The sequence below is a fragment of the Lygodium microphyllum genome, chromosome 9 (assembly GCF_053477565.2).
Source record: "Lygodium microphyllum isolate KBCC chromosome 9, Lygodium_microphyllum_v1.1.10, whole genome shotgun sequence".
NCBI classification, from domain to species: Eukaryota; Viridiplantae; Streptophyta; class Polypodiopsida; order Schizaeales; family Lygodiaceae; genus Lygodium; species Lygodium microphyllum.
In genome coordinates this window covers 115,691,253-115,710,782 of record NC_141143.1, presented here as the reverse complement: position 1 = coordinate 115,710,782, position 19,530 = coordinate 115,691,253, and the positions used below count along the sequence as shown (strand labels likewise).

The window sequence follows — 19,530 nt, the reverse complement described above, 5'->3', positions numbered from 1 at the left end:
TCGTCGAGATTGCTGGAGAAGTCATGTAGGAGGTGACTGCTGGAAGGACTTCTTTAGAGATGTAGCGAAGAAGAATAGAATATGCACGGCCATCATCAATATCCCATGTGAGCACAACTTCTTCATAATTGACCTTGTCAAAATTAGTTGGGAGAGGAGTAGGATGCTCACAAGCTCTAGACACAATGTATCGTATCTGCTTTTGCACAAACCATGCTTTCATAACAGCACTCCAAGTTAGCTAATCAGGGCCGTGTAATTTGTCATTAGTGGAACAACAAGGGGGAGGCATTTGGAGAGGATAGAGATAAAAATAAAGGAAAGAAGAGGAGGAAAGAGAGAGTATAGTCAAACTAACAGCATAGACTGCACTAAACAGACGCAAGCTGATCGCAAAATCTGCAGAAGAGTAGCTAGAAGATGTCACCCAGCATGGTAAAAGCACTGAATGCGGTGAATGCAGGAGCTGGACAGCAAAAGGTAGATTAGAGAGGCATTAAATGCAGTGAATCACCCAAAATGACAGCAATATATGTGGACACAAACAGCTGGATCATAAATGCAGCCTGCAAAAGGCTGAAAACAGGGTGACTGGCAGCAAACAGCTGTTGCCAGGCTGGCAGGAACGGACAAACTGGTAGGAAATGATCAGCAGGAGCAGTTCGCAGACCTGTAATCAGCAGAAAACGGCACTTGAAATGAGGATCTGTTTAGTAGTCTATTCAGCTCATGTGTGTGCCTAGGTCATGCTAGATATTGCTAGGGTATTTAGGCATTTTATTGTGGCCTTGATGATACTTATTTGAGCATTTATTGCTGGCCGACCAGCATTAAATGTTGGCCGACCTACTACCATTTATGGCATTGTTTTGTCCTACTATTCCGGGCTCCCTCCTCAGTCAGTCATTCATCACTTGAGGTTCTATTGAAGAGAGGGAGCCGGTGCCAATGCCCTCGCAGCTAGTGACTCATTGTTGTACGTGATCGCCTCGTGTTTGGTATATGGACTCTGTTTTCCGAGTATTCTTCTGAGTTTTCTTATTTGCAACATGGTATCAGATTTCAGCTTGACCTCCGTAGGTGCAGCAAAAGAGCTAGCTAATAACTCACTTGTGGAGACCACAAAGGGGTTTTTTACTTTATTTTTTACATGGATTCTAGATGCAACAACTTCATGGTTTCTAGTTTTAGGTTGTACCATAGGTCCATTGGCACATTGTTACTCTCCTATTCTAGGCCTTACAAGAGAGTATCACCAGCTAGTGGAAGAATTTAGATGTCTCTTTGGTACCATGCTCCATGTGTCCTTTGCAAATTCAGTAACAAGGTATTGAAGGTATAGGTGGTAGTCACATATGGAAAGAAAATAACTAAAGAGTTGCACTTTGTGGCCTGGATCTTAGAAAAGCCCAGCCAACAAAAGATAGCTTGTCAAATGGAGTCTCACCTCGCTATGAATGATGATGGATTCACCAATAGTCCAACATTATTGTGGTAGGGGCCAATAAACTCCCCAATTGTCCTAGCCCTAGTTGAGAATAGGCACTTCAGGCAAGAACCACATTTGGTCAAATTTTCTCCTCACAACGGCAAGCCCCTCATCATCATGAGCATTTATATTATTTTCTTTTACCCCTTCCCTTGCCTTTGCCAACTATCGTTCTTGCCCTTGGCCTTTTCCCTTAAGGATGTGACAAGTTTTGTTGAGCTAAAATATACATTACTTGCTGATTAGCCTCTTAAACAACCCCAAAACACACTAAAAATGCTCTTTTAGAGTAAAACCCTAAAACGGGGAGCATTTCGAGAGAGTTCAGTGGAAACCCTAAAATGAGGAGCGGTTCGAGAGAGTTTAGTGGAAACCCTAATTTTTGGGGTGCCCTTCCACATCTATAAATAGACAGGCTGCCCCCATTCAGCTATCATCCTTGTTTGCAGGTTACACCAGCCCACACACCCTCTGCCGTTGTTGGCGCCCAGTTTCCAGCCTGCAGCCCGCCTCCATCTGCTGTCCAGCCATCATTGACTGCAGCCACATTTTCTTCAGCCTGTCCATTGCTGTAGGCGATAGCTCTCAGTTGCTGGCGATTGCTCCAGACTGTCCCAGATTGCTGTTCAGCCTGCTGTCCATCATCTCTAGGGTCAGCCAGCTTGCATTTTCAGCATTGCAGGCCTTGACACTCTCAGACATTGTTTCAGCCTGCTGTTTACAGCAGTTTGTGCGCAGTTTCCAGCCTCCAATTGGTGGTACACTGCTGCGTTTACTAGTTTCCAGCCTCCAGACTGTTGCGTTTTGGTGACCAGCCTGTTGCCATTCACTATTTAGCACTTCTACGCTGCGACTGGTGGTCACAGACTTGGGATCCATCTTCGGTGGACGTCACACTCCGACATTGCTCTGCCCTTGAGGACATTGTACATTCTTGCATTCATTTACAGCATTCATTTACTTCAGAGTTGTGTTCTCTCTCTCCCTTCTTCTGTTTGTGTTTGAGTTTTGAGTTTTGCGTTTAGGATTTGAGTTTTGCTCTTTGTGTCTGTGTCTATCTCTTTGTGTTTCTGTCATGGTCGTACACTGTGTGTGTACTTAGTGCAAACCCTAGCAGTTTCCTTCACAAGTTTCACATCCCCATGACTTTCTCTTCACTATAGCAGAGTGGCCCCTTTCTTTTGGGGGGAGGTTTTCCGTCCTCCTTGGTAATGCATGCATTTCCTTGCCATGCTAACTTCTTCTATACGAGTTCTACTGCCATGGAGCCTTGGTTGTATATGAGAGCTTTGGGTCATTGGTAGTTCTCTCTTCCACCAGAGGTAAAAATCTTTGCAATGCACCAATCTTGGGAAGCCTATACCGCTCCTTTTTATAGACTGTGCACTCTAGTGAATGGTCTAAGGAGAAGGTGGTGAAGGTCGTCCATGAGTTGGTGACAAATGATGTGGCTTAGTGGTTGGGAGTTGCTAGGTTTGTTTTACTTTTAGAGCATCGACTGAGGTGCATGATGGCATTAATTAAAGACTTAGAGTAGGTTTATCTTATCTCAGCTATCTTTTGCGTATACCTCCAAACAATGATATCTTCCCTTGGACATGATTGAGTAATAGTGACACCTCCTCTAAGACATGATTGAGTGGCTGCTTGTTGTAGTACCAAAGAGGGAGGGGATGGGTGGTGGTTCCAAAATGGAGAAAATAGAAATGGTCAAAAATAGAGTTTTGGTTAGTTTTACCTTACTAAGAGGATGGTGAAGTAGCCTTTGCCTTTGCCTTTGTCTCATGCTTTGATTTTGAGTGTGGCTCTCACTTTGGCTTTATTGCTTGTGTAGTCCTTGCTCTAGCCCTTTTCTATCCGCAAGTCTTATGTACTGGTGCTGATAGCTCTTTGTAAAGCATAGAATAAATGTGATACTCTCCTTGTGGTATCTTTGGGATATTAATTTTGTCCACATCCACCTTTAAAGTCAAATGGGACAAAGATATGAGAGAAGTTACAAGTGAAATAAAGATGTAAGTCTTTGACTCACACTTCAGAGTACTTGAAGAGCTTATGATCAAAAGACCAAAACAATCCAAGTTTAAACAATTTGCAATTCATTATGTGTGAAGGCTTAGGAGAGACAGCTTTTTTGGTAAGAAATGGAAGGTTGCAATGACAAAAGATGAGGTGCTCCAATGGGGTTGTTTTGAGCTTGTATCTCTTCTTTGTATGGAAGAGAGTCCATATGCTTGGTTCCTCTTGGCAAGCCATGAACTACAATCTTACGAGAGGATACGAATGATGATATGTTTTTGTTCAAATTCAAGAGACCGAAGTTAGGTAAAAATCAACCTTTATTTGGACAATTAAATTGGACAAAGGCTAGGCAAGCGACTAAGTTTAGGCAAAAATCAACCTTTAATTGGACAATTGAAGTTGGATTGAGTTGACAAAAATGAAGAGAATGATTGTGAAATGCTAGCAAATCATTCTCTATCCTCCAAATTATATCGAAGTTATCCCTTGTGATACGCTATATATACTCCATGAAGCCCTTCTCAAACTCCTTATTACCATCATTGTGCCAAAGAGGATTGAATAATATGCAATAACATGGATTGGTTTATGAAACCAATTCCATCGTATGTTCCGTACTGCATACATCTCATCAATCCTTGAGAGTGATAATGGATGATAGATAAAAGACTAATGAGCCATTATTGACAGATAAAAGTCAAACAATAGATAAATCATAAATCAATTATGTTACACAGACGAGGTAACTCACTTGTCTTGCAGCAAATAGCTATTGCAAAATAAGGCCTTCCTAATCTTATGTATGTACTCATAGAGAAGGCCTAGAGTCCTTTTCTACTGTTATGTGGTAGCTGCATTTAAAGGAATGATACATCGAATGAATATTGTGTAAGCTCTCTAGTTGCATCTACCAGAGCTTGCTTTTTAAGCTTTGTATGGATACTTGTACCTTGCAATGAGTTCCTTTGTTTACTAGAAGATGGCAATAGAGTGGTTTTTGCTCTAGAACCAAACATTGTTGCAGATACATTTTTTTAAAATGTCTGCATTTGGCTAACCTTTGCTTAACTAGCTTGAGCTCCATTGGTTTCATCCCTAGTAGGATGAGAGGATTCTTCCCCATATAGCCCAAGCCCTGTTCGCTTTCAGTGCTAAAGATCAAGGTTTACCTTCACATGTGCTAGCACATTTGTGCAAGTTATGATATCCTTGTTGGGCATGCGTGCTAGATTGTCTTTCCCACAAGTTATCACATGCTATTTTGCACGTTTTCTCCAATCCACAAAAGTTGCATTGCCATTTCTTAGATACACTCAATACTTGGTATGCTAAGAGTGGAGTGGTATGCCTTCAAAATGGGTTTGACGCCATGAAGAAGGTGTGAGGACTTACAAGAAGAAGAAGAAGAAGAAGAAGAAGAAGAAGAAGACGAAGAAGACAACGGAAGGAATAAGAAGAAGGAGGAATTTGGAAAAGGAAGGGCGGGAAAAGAAGAAGAACAAAAAAGAGGAGGAAAAGGAACGAAGTCGAAGAAGAAGAAGAAGAAGAAAGGAAGAAGAAGCAAGAAGTAAGGAGGTGGACGAGGAGGAGAAAGAGGAGTGCTGTAGGTAGGTGGGTTTGTACGAGGAGCAGGACATGTTGCAAACACAAGAGGAGAAGAGTGAAAAAAAAGACCGAGAACTCTTTGGACAATTGGTGTTTCACCTTAGGATGATAGAATTAAAATGCCGCTTTAGATCAAATGGGCCAAACCATTTTGGCATAGGCTTTCTTGATGGCTTGGATGATGGAGGCACACTCCCCAGCTAGGGGGAGAACATCACCCCCTTGCTATGCCTATGGGTTAGTATGGAGGAGTGGAGATCGCTTTCTAAACCAACCGCCAAGTGTCATTGTATGTTACCCAATTTCTCCTCTTCCTCGTGTTCTTGTTGAGCAAACCCTAGAGTTTCTTGGGGAGCATACACCTAGCATTCTAGAAGGTGAATAGTCTCTACTTTAGTGGAGCACAAGGTCTTAGGGAGTTGATTATTTTATAGGTGCTACAACCAACCTTTGTAGGAGAATAGAGTTGGGAAGTGTGAAGAAAATTGCTAGGGTTTGCACTGAGGAAACACGGAGTGTAGGACCATGACAGAAACACAAAGAGACAAATACACACACAGACACAGAGAGCAAAACTCAAACCCTAAATGCAAAGCTCAAACACAAAAACTCAAACACAAACAAAAGAAGGGAGAGAGAGAACACAACTCTGAAGTGAATGAATGCTGTAAATGAATGTAAGAGTATACAGTGTGCTCAAGGGCAGAGCAATGTCGGAGTGTGATGTTCATCGGAGACGGATCCCAAGTCTGTGACCACTAGTCAGAGTGTTTGAGGAGGTAGATGATGTAAACGTAAGTGACAGCAGATGCTGATCAGCAACCGCAAATAGTAGCAGTGTGTGTGATGGTTGGCGGCTGTCCCAGACAACAAATGCAGATCTGAAACTGCCACAGGATGATGGACAGTTGACACCTAGGCTGCATAGGTGCAAACGCACGCTGAAACAATGTCTGTTGTGGCTGGCGATGACTGGATGATCAGATCACAGTAGATGATGATGTCGACAGCAGATTATGTCAGCATGGATGAAGGCGCCAGCAGCAGGAGCAAACGCAAATGGAGTGGCAGCAATCACGAGGGTTGGACAGCCACGTGGGAGGAGGCTGATGGCTGAAATCTGCACTGGAGAGTGTGAAACCTGCACAGACGAAATGAGACTGAATGGGGGCAGCCTGTCCATTTATAGATGTAGAAGGGTATCCCCCAAAAATTAGGGTTTTTGGGAGATCATTGAAACTCTCTCGGACCGCAAGGGTTTTTTCATTAATTAAGTGTGTTTTGGGACTGTTCAAGAATGCTAATCAGCTGAAAAGCGTGTTTTAGCTCAACACCCCCTCTTAGGGCCAAAACTGAGCCGAAAGGTTAGGCCAGCCACTGTGATGGTTATTGACTTACGCCAAGATGTCCCACCCCAAAGCAGCCAGGGCACCGGACAAAGGGTGTACGTCGGCGGCCCAGTGGCCTACCAAGACTACAGAGGCGATGGTTATCTTACCAAGGGAATCCAAGTAGTCACCCCAGAGAGGACAGAATATCGGACAAAGGGTGCACGTCGGCTGCCCAGTCGCCTACCAAGCCCTACAAAGGCAGATGGAACCACATTTAATTTTTTTATTTTTTATTTTTGAATAAGTGAGTTAAATTTTATGGGATGCGGCCGATTGAGTAATAGTGACCTAGAAGACGGGAGTAGGGAGAGTACACCCAACACATCACAAAAGAGAACAAGCTTACCCATCCACTCAGGGTGTCAATGACGAGGAAAAATAGGTGATGAGGTATCCATGTGATGAAGGAGAATGGTAGCGTGGTAACAACAACCGCCGGTGGAAACAGCTTAGGATCCGCTCAAGTGGTGCTCTGCACAATGAGATGCAAAGTATACTACATGCTGAAGAATGCTCATGTAGCAAGTGCCACTTGGACAGTTACCCTCATGGAAAAATTGTTTACTTGCCCAAGTGCCCTAGTACAAAGATGATGAAATCATGCAATGCAAAGGGTAAGGTACAACAGGGGAAAAAAATCGATGTCAAAGACAAAGTGTTGAAGCCTGTAGAATACCAAGAAGAGTAGGAATCCCCTCTCAACCTGGATGTAGATGGCGAAGAAGGATGAGGAGCTTGGTGCCAGTCTTCATATGGTGCCGAGAACCATAAGGAATGAAATAAGAAGTGGATGAAGTACCCCATTGGAAGAGCAAGGTAAAAGTCACCGCCACGATAGCATCGAGAGAGATGCTGCACGGTCCGCCTTGGGAGGGGAAACCGCCATGCTTGAAGAAGAGCAAGCACTCCTAGGATGATGAAACCATGAAAGGAACGGTGCGCATCTCCATGTCTCTAGCCTAGGTAGGATCAAAGCAATCTGCAAGTTAGCCCTACACTGAAAGACAAAACCTTGCAAAAGAGATGAGAATTTGCAGACACAGAGGTCAGTGGCAAGATGCTCCAAAGCAAAACATAACATAAAGAAAATCTAACTCAAAATAAATGCAATAAATGTGTGTGAGTAAATGCAGCGGATGACAAAAGAATGGAAAAGCTAAGGACAATGAATCCTATGGGCCCGACTCTAAGAGTGTGAAAAAGGAATGCTAGACTGACTTAGGATATCCGAAAGGACCTAAAGACATACTAGTCTAAGAAGGTGGCCACCATCACGTACGTGCAGTAGCAAGGCTCTACCAACGGAACACTTGACGAGGTGGAGAGGAAGGTGAGATGGATGCATGAAGTGCAACGAGATTGGAACCTGCAGACCAATCAGCCAGTTCCTCAGGGATAGTGAAAGAGATGGGCTGCTGAGGCTGTACTCGAGTCACATGTCCAGCAGCAACAACGGGTGTTGAAGGAGCAGATGAAGCAGGAGCAGAAGACGTAGCCCCACTGGACTGTGCAGTTGTAGCGGTCTGTTGAGGCTTTTTAGGTGGAAGACCTTGGGCCTTGGAGTGACACTCCTCGTCCACATGGCTTCCTCGTTGGCAGTGTGTGCAAAACCGGTTTTTCTTAGGGAGTTGCTACCAAATAGGTCTAGATTCTTTGGTTCCATTTGAGGAAGAGGAGTCACCCTTTGATTGGCTTGCCTTCGCATCTTGCGAGAGCCACTGGTGGTTTTACCTCGTGAAGAAGAGGCAACCAACCCCCTCTACTATGAATAAGGCTGTGATGAGGATTTCGTGTGGACTTGATCATGCAACCTTACGTAACGCAAGAACTGGCATTCCAACTCGTAGAAGGTTGGCAATCGAGGTTGGAAGATGATGTGTTGAATGAAATTGAAGTACTTTTCGGGCAACTTATTTAAGAAGAATGTAACCTGATCATCATCTGACTTTGGAGAGCCAATAGTGGCGAACTCGGCAAGTAACCACCTAGATTCAGCCAACTTGACTTTTTGATCATCCCCTTCCTTAATAGAGAACTCTTGAAGCTCAAAGTCGAGATTGATGTGCCGAGTACGATCTCGAGCCGCATAGCGGCTGAGGAGCTGACTTCAACACTCTGACGCGAGTAGGAAGTGCTGCAACTGAGAGTGAAACTTAGGAAGTAATCCCTGCATCAGTACAACATTGGCTGTGGCATTGTGGGCTCTCCATTGACGGATATAGTTAGGGTGAGCTAGTCGAGGGTTCAACATAGGCTCTAGACCAATGACGAGGTCCCAAAGACCCTAAGACTCAAGCACTTGTTGCATGAAATTCGACCAATTGGTGAAATTTGACCCGTTAAAACATGTCTTATCCGTGAAGGCATTCCTGGCCGTTGCAACAGGAGTGGTAGTGCTCGGAGATGGATAGTGTGAAAAAGTGTAGTGTGGGTAGGATGGGGGAGTGGAGTACACTTGGGAATGGGCCCGAGAGTGCCCACCAAGCATGCGGGTAGTGTGCAAGGTGGATCCATAGATAGGGATGGGCTGACTAGGCATGGGCATGGTAGCCACATGAGGAACTCAAGGAGGTGGGATGGGAACATGGGGAGAAAAAGATGGGAATCCCTGCGTAGGTGTAACCCAAGGAGAGTGTGAAGATGCACCATAAGCTGAGGATGGAAACCCCTGCGTTTGAGTGGTCATGTGAGATGTGAAGCTGGGGATAGTGAGGGGGATGCCCATCATAGTCGTCCCAGGAGTTATGGGTGTGCTCATGTGTTGAAAGGTGAGAGGCACTGTGTTAAAGGGTGGCATTCCCCCTAACGAAGTACCATGGTGCAAAGAGGTAGAGAATGGGGTGGAGAAGAAAACGGTGCTAGAAGCGGAGATGGAAGATCCAACCCCTAGGGTGTGTGATGTAGATGTGGAGTGTAATCCAAGGTTTGGAAAGATGATGAGAGGTGTGATATAGAAGAGGGTTGGATGGGAGGGAAGTGAGAAGTGTGTGTGACATTCTCAAATGAAATAGAAGCTGTAGATGTACTTGAATTTCATCTGCTTCGTGAGCCCCCTCTATTGAAGTTCACATACGCAAAGTTATCCGGATCCTGTACCGCAAAAGAAGAAACAGGCGAGGGTTTTGATTCATGCAACTCAAAAGGATTGTACAAACTTGACATTGGACCTCGCCAAGGTTGTCACGGTTGATGGCGTCTGATTAGTACAGTCCAATGCTAGTATAGTACTTATCGGACTAATAAATCTTGGACCTACGTTCGATGAAAGAAAAAATACATATAATTTTAAAGGGAGAACTTGAAAGGATGAATGAGATGGTGGGGGAGGGGAGATTTTTTTAGAAAGGGAGAGTGCTTTGGGGTTTAGGGTCAGGGTGAGAGAGAGAGAGAGAGAGAGAGAGAGAGAGAGAGAGAGAGAGAGATCAAATTCTGAAATTTGAATGGTGGCCCATCATCCATGGGAGAGGATGGCTGCATTGTGCCATAATCCATTGTGTGTGTATGAGAGAGAGAGGAAAGGAGAGCGAGTTTTTAAATTTGTTAGTTTAAAACTTTAATCTTTAATCTTTTCTCTTGAGTCTTTGTGTAAGAGAAAGAAAAGATAGAGAGAAAGAAAAGAAAGATAAGAAAGAAAGAAAAGAATAGAGAGAAAGAAAAGAAGAATAGAGAAGATTCAAGAAAGAAATGAAGAAAAAAAAGGTAAGAAAGAAAACAAAGAAAAGAAAAAAGCGGGTTACGAGGCTTGAAAATGGTAAAAGAAGTGACCATTTGTTGGCCACAAGGCCCAGGCGTATGGGACCTACTATCCGTGTAACAGTCGACTGTCAGGAGTTCGAGGTCGGGAGACATGGCGCAATCCGACGACTCGTCAGCGGGGAACAGACTGGACGGGTCTGGACAGGACCGGACTTGGTGGACGGGACTGGACGGGTCTGACAAGTTCACCTGTCTGTTGGATGTGGACAACTTGGGACCTCGCTAAGATGATGAAGATGGATCGCTAGACGTTCCGAATGCTGTATGTCCTCCATGATCGGAGAGGTGGCCAGCCTCACCAACCAGTCCGAATGTGGTAGCAAAGCTTGTAAGAGAGGTGTAAACATCACCGTACTTGTTGCGATAGTACTCCTCAAAGTCCTCTGCCATGTTAGTGAAATTTGGAATAGAAGTAGAAAAAGAAGGTGAAGGTGAAAGTGGAGTGTCGTCCTCCTCATCGAGTCCATAATGTCATCTCAGGGCCTCCAGTGATGGAGAAGCGTGATAGGACATCATAGGAACTGGAGAAGAAGGTGTTTGGGACATTGTGATTCGGTTACGAGTCGTATTGTGTGCCTCGCACAAAGACTAGCTCTCCACAATATCTACTGGATACTCTTTACAAGAGCACCAGGTTTGATACCATGCTGCTAGGGTTTGCACTGAGGAAACATAGAGTGTACAACCAGGACAAAAACACAAAGAGACAAACACAAACACAAAGAGCAAAACTCAAAACTCAAACACAGAAACTCAAACACAAACAGAAGAAGGGAGAGAGAGAACACAACTTTGAAGTCAATGAATGCTGTAAATGAATGTAAGAGTGTACAGTGTGCTCAAGGGTAGAGCAATGTTGGAGTGTGACGACTTCTGGAGATGGATTCCAAGTTTGTGACCACCAGTCAGAGTGTCTGAGGAGGTAGATGTTGTAAACACAAGTGACAGCAGCTGCTAATCAGCAAATGCAAACATTAGCAGTGTGTGATGATTGGCGGCTGTCTCAGCCAGCAAATGCAGATCTGAAACTGCCGCAGGATGATGGACAGCTGATGCCTAGGCTGCACAGGTGCAAACGCAGGCTGAAACAGTGTTTGGTGTGGCTGGCGATGACTGGATGATCAGATCGTAGCAGATGATGATGTCGCCAGCCTAGTTGATGTCAGCATGGATGAAGGCACCAGCAAGAGGAGCAAAACAGATGGAGTGGCAGCAGTCATGAGGGCTGGACAACCATGTGGGAGGAGGCTGATGGTTGAAATCTGCACTGGAGAGTGTGAAACCTGCACATACAGAATAAGGCTGAATGGGGGCAGCTTGTCCATTTATAGATGTAGAAGGGTGCCCCAAAAATTAGGGTTTTTGGGAGACCACTGAAACTCTCTTGGACTGCTCCCTTTTTTAGGGGTTTTCATTAATAGAGCATTATGTGTTGAGGATGATGCGATGATGGAGAGTGAGTGAGATTGGCATTAGAGGGATTTTGCATGGCTGTAGATGTGAAAGTGAATTGGTGCAAGTGAGTTGGCTTTCCTATTTGATCTTGAATCCAGCAGCAATTGGGCAATCTATTCGGGCTTTAGATCGGTAAGCAAGAGATAGATAGTTAGATATTTTGGGTTCTAGGTGGGACTTCGTATCACAAAAAGCCAGAATTTGTACTTGTGCCAAGATTCCATCTGGTAGAAGTTGGCTTACTAAAGGGCATCCCCTCTTTGTTTAGCAAGTAGAGCTCTATTAGTCAACGAGGTCCTTCTAGCAATGCCTAGTACATAGGTTCACATTAGTGCTTCTTTAAACCTTTTCGTTTCTTAGTTACAGTGCATAGTTTGGAACTTTTTGTGGTCAATTTAGGTATTCGTGTGCCAAATTGGCTTGGTAGACCGTCATTAGACATTGTTGAAAGGAAGGCTTTGGGATTATTGATCTAGAATACGAATGCTAGGTTCTTCTAGGCAAGTTGGTGGCTAGAGGGCTCACAATAGATGGATAGACTTGAAAGATTCTCCTTTAGTAGGACTTCCAAGCGTGTTGTCCCCATCTCATTAGAGACTCGAGAGCTTTGGGGTGGATCTTTACCGTGGTGTTGGCTAGCCTCTTGAGATTATCCTTTCTTCAAAGGTTGTTACGAGTTTGGCAATGCCTGTGAAGGTGTTAGAGCAAAGGCCCTTAGGTTGTCAGGCTATCTACAACTTTCAACTATATAGATGGGCATGGATACATCATACAAGAATGATCATACAAATAAGAGAAGTGTGGGCTTGTGTGTGTGTGTGTGTAGAGAGAGAGAGAGAGAGAGAGAGAGAGAGAGAGAGAGAGAGAGAGAGAGAGAGAGAGATGCTTGGGGGAGAGAGAAATAAGAAAGGAAGAAGAAAAAAAAAGAAAGGATAAATAAAAAAAGAAAGCTGTAGGCTCGAAGGAGGGCGGCCAAAAAGTGTCGAACCCATACATCGAAGATAGTAGGTTGCAGCTTGGGGAGTGTGGACACATATTCTATGGGCTGTTTGGGAGGCTGAACTTACCCATTTTGTAGCAATTTGTAAAGATATCTATACAGATATAGACTTGGGCATCCTTCAAGAGGTGGTGAGGAGTAGGAGTAGGTCCTAGAGGGCTGGAGGCTGAACAAGAGCCGCCCCCCCGGCCGCATGTGCCCCCCCCCCCCCCCCCCCCCCCCCGCCGGCCCCATGTGGGCATCAATTGGGCAACCCAATTTCGCCTTTTGTCATCCATGTGCACGTAGCAACTAGGGGTAATGACACCCCTCAAGACACATTGTTCACCATACAAGAGGGTGGCAAGTTATCACTAGATTAAGGACAACAAAACTTAGCCTTTCTTGACCTCCCTTGAAGGAGGATTTGGGTGATAGGACTCCAAGAGAAGTCATGAAAACTTAACTGGTACCTTTCTTGACCTTCCTTGAAGGAGGATTTGGGTAATAGGACTCCAAGAGAAGTCATGAAAACTTAACTAGTACCTTTCCTGGACAAAAATAAGGAGTGGGAGTTGTGGAATCTGGGAGGGCTGAGCTTTGGATGAGGTGGACTTGAAACCAAAGAGTGAAGCTGGCTTGCCTCATTAGTTTCATAGAACTAAGAAGGCAATGAGTTTCTTCACGTAAATAGCGTGGAGTGACAAGCATAATTGAATGGAGGATGATCTGGACTGGGGCTTGTAGGTGTAGCAAACATTGGGCAGAGCAAAACATCACAGACTCCTTTAGACATACTTTCTGGAGATGCCTATGGGATGGTTGGTGGTGGAGGAGGATCTTGTACTTCCCACGGACACTTACTTCCCATGGCCAAGTGTCCATGGGGTTCTAGCAATTGGTACTTGGTTTGCTTAGATGCGATAAGATGGCATTCCCAAGCATTGCCACAACACCACCTAGAGACCCTGAAGCACCATTTGTGTGTTACCTAAGTGGAGCTCTAATTGTCCAACATTCACTCCTTTAGAGGCTGCTTGGAGCAAGCTTTAGATGGTGTCTTGATATTGACAAGAGCTTCAGCAGCATGTCCTTCCCATTTCCAAACGTCCTCATCAAGTTTCTCATGTTAGATGTTGATATTGATTGAGGGGTTGTTTGAATGACCACCACACACACGTGTGTTCCATGGTCCGAAGCTTTACCTAGATGGTGTCATAGGTTATGGCGATATATTGAACAGTGGAAGTTGAAGAGACACATTGTGACAATCCATGAAGTAGTGGCCAGTGCTCCTGGGGATTGCTGTAGAAATTTTTGGTCGTCTCAAAATTTTACAGGATTGCTAAACACATTTTTAGGGGTCTCAAAATTTTACACGATTGCTAAACACATTTTTAGGGGTTCCTAAATCTTGTTTTGAAGGCAACACTGACTTGATCTCTGTTGAAAAACTGAGCTGACTATAGGAGGATCATCTTCATCTAATGTTTTTTTCTCTTCTTCAGCTGAGATTTGATGGGGAGATAGTTGTCTCTTGCCGATGGGGTGGGGATCTTCAACCTTAGAGCTATTCTTTGTCTCTATCATCCAGATCTTTTCATTTCCATTGTGCATTGTTGATTATTTATTGTAAAAGCATTTGCTTCTTTTCAGGGAAAACCTGCAAAGTCTTACAGGCAGCACACAGGAGAAGTTTAGGCAGCATGCTGAAGTGTGCCAAAGGAAGAAGCTGCATGGAGGAGGCACACATTGCAAATGAGAGTTTGTAGGTGCCACAGTTGGAGTAAGAGGAAACAAGGAGAGGGAGGGAAAGGATAGGCACACAGGAGAAGGATAGGCAGCATGCTGAAGTGTGCCAAAGGAAGAAGCTGCATGGAGGAGGCACACATTGCAAATGAGAATTTGTAGGTGCCACAGTTGGAGGAAGAGGAAACAAGGAGAGGGAGGGAAAGGACCTATAGACAACAAGTGGTAGTGAGGCTTGAGGGAACTCTACTCAAGGTTGAGATTGACAAGATGTAGAGCTGGAATACCTTGAGATGAGAGTTTGTAGGTGCCACGGTCGGAGGAATTGGAAGCAAGGAGAGGGAGGGGGGAGGACCTGTAGACAGTACGTGTGCTAGTGAGGCTTGAGGCAGCTCTACTCAAGGTTGGCATTGACAAGAGGGTTTAGGAGTACCCAGGGTTTGGATGCACCCTATAATTGTGCCTTGCACGCGTATTACCTATAAGGAATTACACCCCGTTTTGGGAATACCAGGGTCTTTTGACACACCCTATCTTTGTGTCTTCTACACATTTTGCCTAGGGCAGTGATCTTTCTTGTTTAGTCTTTTGGACCTTGGAACCATCTTGGTTGTGGGTCAATCCTTTTCTTTCCAATGTCCTTATGAATGCACTCGTTGTATTTTAGCTTTTGCTACCGGTTTTATTAGGTGTCTAAGCCTGACATACACATTCTTCTCTGAATCAGGTACCATGTCACTAATTTTTTTGCTGTAAGTAGCCGGTGTGGAACTCCAGATGACTTAAAGAGTCTTATTGACAAGGCTCATGAGCTTGGAATTGTGGTCCTTATGGATATTGTTCACAGGTACTTCTATACTGTCTTCAAATATGATCAGGTTGGTAGTGTTGCATATCTTAGTGGGATGCTTCTAGACGTGTTTTCCTTATTTTGATAGGTAAACACGAACTTATGGATGTTTGGTTGTGCAGCCATGCATCAAACAATGTATTGGATGGTTTGAACATGTTTGATGGAACAGATTCCCACTACTTCCATTCTGGTGCTCGTGGGTATCATTGGATGTGGGACTCTAGGCTCTTTAATTATGGAGAATGGGAGGTTAGTTTAAGACCTGTTCCATTGTGATCCACTTGCATAAGTCATTTTAAGAGATTTGCAAAGCATTAGAATGTTGAATTTAGATTTCAAGCGTAAGTCTTAGCTCCTTAAGAACTTCTTGGTGCTAATAGCATAGAGTGAATATTTCGATGGAAAGATTGCCTAAAATCTTATTGAGCAGAGGTTTGAAAAGACAATTTGCTGTGTTGCTCTACAGCATTCAAGCTATGTCAGTACACATTATAACACTCCATGCAGGCATTTAGTTTACTATTTACAACCTGGATCTGAAGTATATTGATACTATATCTACAAACTTTTGAGTGGTGTTAGGTCTTTATGTGTACAAAGTGAGTGCATCCTACTTCATTTCTGGCAGAACTTGTCAAAAACGTCTATACAAATCAGGTCCAATGTAGTGTAAGGGGATGGAAATGGGAGTCTGATGAGTCTGTTATCTGTGTATTAAGTGCAGGGAGTAGTAGTAGGTATGTAATTTTACACAATGAATTTTGAAAATCACTGTTTCTGGACAAGTTGTATGCTTCCACGACTGAGGCTGAAGTTGTTTGCAATTGGGTTGCAGATACTTGAGGACCTATGCCTAGTTCAACTGCTATTTACGAGACCTTAGTTAAGGAACACCTTGAATTCATGACCATAGTCATGTAGGTGAGTCGAGCTTGTCGATACCACAATGTGATGCACTTTGATACCTAAGATAACAAGTTTATTTTCTGATACCACCAGAACATAATCTTCATAGATGCCATGCTAAATTCTTGTTCAGGAGAGACATGACACTGTTTTACAATACACCTCAGTTTTGTTGATTCCCCAGGTATTAGGAACAACAGTTTTTCAGTAAGATGGCCCGAAGAACACTGAAATAGAGATGGATTAAGAAAATGATATTTGAAATAGGCATATGTCATTGAGTATCTGCAACACTGTTGTTAGCCAAATTGGACTGCTTGCACGTGTTTGTTTACAAGCCTCCACTTTGTTAATGATTGAGGCTATGGTAATGGCTAAAACGCTAAAATGCTTAAGTTTTGGGGAACCAACGGGCAAAAATATACAAGTGTTAATGTCAAGGTTTTGGCTACTCGCTATTAATTCCCTATTCTATTAAATTTCTGATGTAGGATTCTTTTATAAGAAAAACAGAGATCATTGACAGAAACTGTTGATGTCAAATATCTGAAAACATAATTTTATTATGGCATATCTGCAGGTTTTGCGATTTCTTCTCTCGAATGCAAGGTGGTGGCTTGAAGAATATAGGTTTGATGGCTTCAGATATGATGGTGTAACATCAATGATGTACACCCACCATGGACTGCAGGCAAGATTCAGGCTTTCAGTTGGATTATAGTTTAGCAATGGAATACTGGATGACCATCTTTGAAATTGTAACAGGATGAAAGATGTAGAAAGCCTAGTATGCCTTAGTAGTACTGCATCTGTACCAAGCCAGTTATGTAAAGTTCTTGGTGACCCTTCAGCAGTAGTGTATATGCGTACAACTCTCCTTCAAGCCTACAACTTTCTTTTTCCTCCTTTCTTTTTCTTTTCTTCTTTCTTTCTTATTTCTCTCTCCCCCAAGCCTCTCTCTCTCTCTCTCTCTCTCTCTCTCTCTCTCTTGCTTCTCACACCCTGTTTCTCTCAAGCCTCTCATCTCTCTCACACACACACACAACCTTCTCTCTCTCTAGCCTCTCCCTCTCTCTCAACCTTCTCTCTCTCAAGCACACTTCTCTTATTTATATGATCATTCATGTATGATGTATCCACTCCCATCTATGTAGTTGTATTGGGGGGGGGGCGTGGGGGGTGCAGCATGTGAATGATTAACTTGCAAAGTTATGTACTTTTCTGCAAATTAAAAATTCAGAATATTCTAGGAGTATTTTGTCAAATTATGCAGGTGTTTGAAAAGTGTTCTCTTCTTTTGCTTTTCCCAAATTGCTTATAAGTTGTTTCTGTTGCATATATCAGGTTGCTTTCAGTGGTAACTACAACGAGTATTTTGGGCTAGCAACTGATGTGGATGCAGTCAATTATTTGATGCTTGCCAATGACATGATTCATGCCCTTTATCCTAATGCTATAACAGTTGGAGAAGATGTACAATCCCGTGTTTCAGCGTTCTTTCTTTGTTGTTTTACTTTTAAAAGCTCAAATAGACACTGTATTGCTCAATTGACTTGTTCCTTATTCTGCTTTCAGGTGAGTGGAATGCCAGTCTTTTCCATCCCAGTTGCAGATGGTGGCATAGGTTTCGATTACAGGCTCCATATGGCTGTTCCAGATAAATGGATTGAACTTCTATCAAAGTCTGTTATTGGAATTTTGTTTGCCATAACTTGAAATTTACAGACTTTCCAAACTAAGACTAAGAGACTATTTCATTGATTTCAGGAAAAAGGATGAAGACTGGCAAATGGGTGACATTGTGTATACACTTACAAACAGGCGGTGGAAAGAGAACTGTGTTGCCTATGCGGAAAGCCACGATCAAGCTCTTGTTGGAGATAAGACAATTGCATTCTGGCTGATGGACAAGGTACTTTCTACATTCATTTCAGCAGCTTCAGCAAGGCACTGCGCTCCTTCTGAGTTAAAATTACTGAGATTGAGATGACATCATTTGCTACTGATGCTCAATGACTTTAGCAATGGAAGATGTCTGTCCAGGTTGTTACCCTTACGGGTAGTTCATCTAAGAGGTTGGAGGGAGGGAAGCCATAGTTGCATCATGTACATGAAGGCTTCAGACCTCCACATCCTTTAAAAAACTGCCCTGAAGCTCCCTTGAGTTTTCCCCAAGAAAATAGTATTCCATTAAAAACCCTCAGTGACAATCATCACTAAGTTCTTTCTTTATAAATATATGAAAGACTAGGAAATCCTACTATGAAGAAGTCTTTATTGGAGTTGTCCTTTGCTGCTTAAGCAGCAATACGGCTGATGATATCCCATCTTTCACTCTGGCTTGATCTGCCACTCTCTGATATATCTGGAGTTGGGCTTAAAGGTAATAGACTATTTGGGCTTTGATAAGCTAGCCACACTGCTCAGATCATCTTTGTAGGCTAAGGCTGCCCTGGACGGAGAAGAATTTGAGTAACACTGCCCATGTGACTAGCATCTCTCTGTACCAGATGTGACATGCTAGAGGGCAAGTTTCAAATGCAATATCTCAATGTCTCACATTCATGTCAACTTTTTTTGTAGGGTCTAACCACACAGAGATGGGTTTCCTAAAGTAGGAAATGTAAGAAACATTTCATAAACTGAAACACATTTTTACCCACGAAAAGTTTAAACAAAGGGAAGATGAGACTTACAGTGGCTTTTCAGTGTTGATAGAAGCAACTATGAAGATTATCTGTCTGTTTACACTGATAAATCTTAGACCTGGCATAGTCCAATAGATTATGATGGCCTATGTGCAATACTGTTTGTCTCTTTTTTTTTGTAGAGGTTGCTGACATTAAAGAATAATCAAATGTAGAGGAGGCCATTTGGCCAGCATGTGAAAGCCATATTTGCAAATGGGAAGAACAAAACTCGAAAAAGTCAATAGTGTGAAACTAGGAAAGAGGAAATTTGTTGAAACCCTTGAATGAATATCTTGCACCATCACACAGGAGTGGTGATCGAAGTTGTGTGAACATTCTCTAATCATGGAACAGCCACATTGCAGATGGAAACCCCTGTTTTTATCGTAGAAGGCACTTGCCACAACAATAAGCCTCTAATGTGACCAATATGATCATGAATTTTAGAAACAAAGTCAAAGATAAAGGTATTTTTAGTATGCCATATGTGCCATTGAGAACGTTGCGGCTGCAACATGCCAATTTGGTCTTATCTTCCCAAGATCCATGTGTGATTAGTAGTTCGTTGGGGTGTCATGGAAGTCCAGATCCTGGAAATAAAATCCCTAATCCTGTCGAGCAATGGGGCAGGAAAC

At 43.3% G+C, this 19,530-nt stretch overlaps 1 protein-coding gene across 2 annotated transcripts in view; it reads left to right on the top strand.

The window, feature by feature from the left end:
* The window catches only part of LOC148031457 (1,4-alpha-glucan-branching enzyme 2-2, chloroplastic/amyloplastic-like), a 69,105-nt gene that overhangs the window by 36,930 nt on the left and 12,645 nt on the right, over window positions 1-19,530 (top strand). For both annotated transcript variants that reach the window (XM_087684995.1, XM_087684994.1), the window contains exons 12-17: window positions 15,174-15,293; window positions 15,419-15,548; window positions 16,786-16,896; window positions 17,550-17,678; window positions 17,781-17,887; window positions 17,973-18,117. In XM_087684995.1, the coding sequence (XP_087541121.1) occupies window positions 15,174-15,293; window positions 15,419-15,548; window positions 16,786-16,896; window positions 17,550-17,678; window positions 17,781-17,887; window positions 17,973-18,117 (742 nt within the window). The remainder of the gene's footprint in view (window positions 1-15,173; window positions 15,294-15,418; window positions 15,549-16,785; window positions 16,897-17,549; window positions 17,679-17,780; window positions 17,888-17,972; window positions 18,118-19,530) is intronic.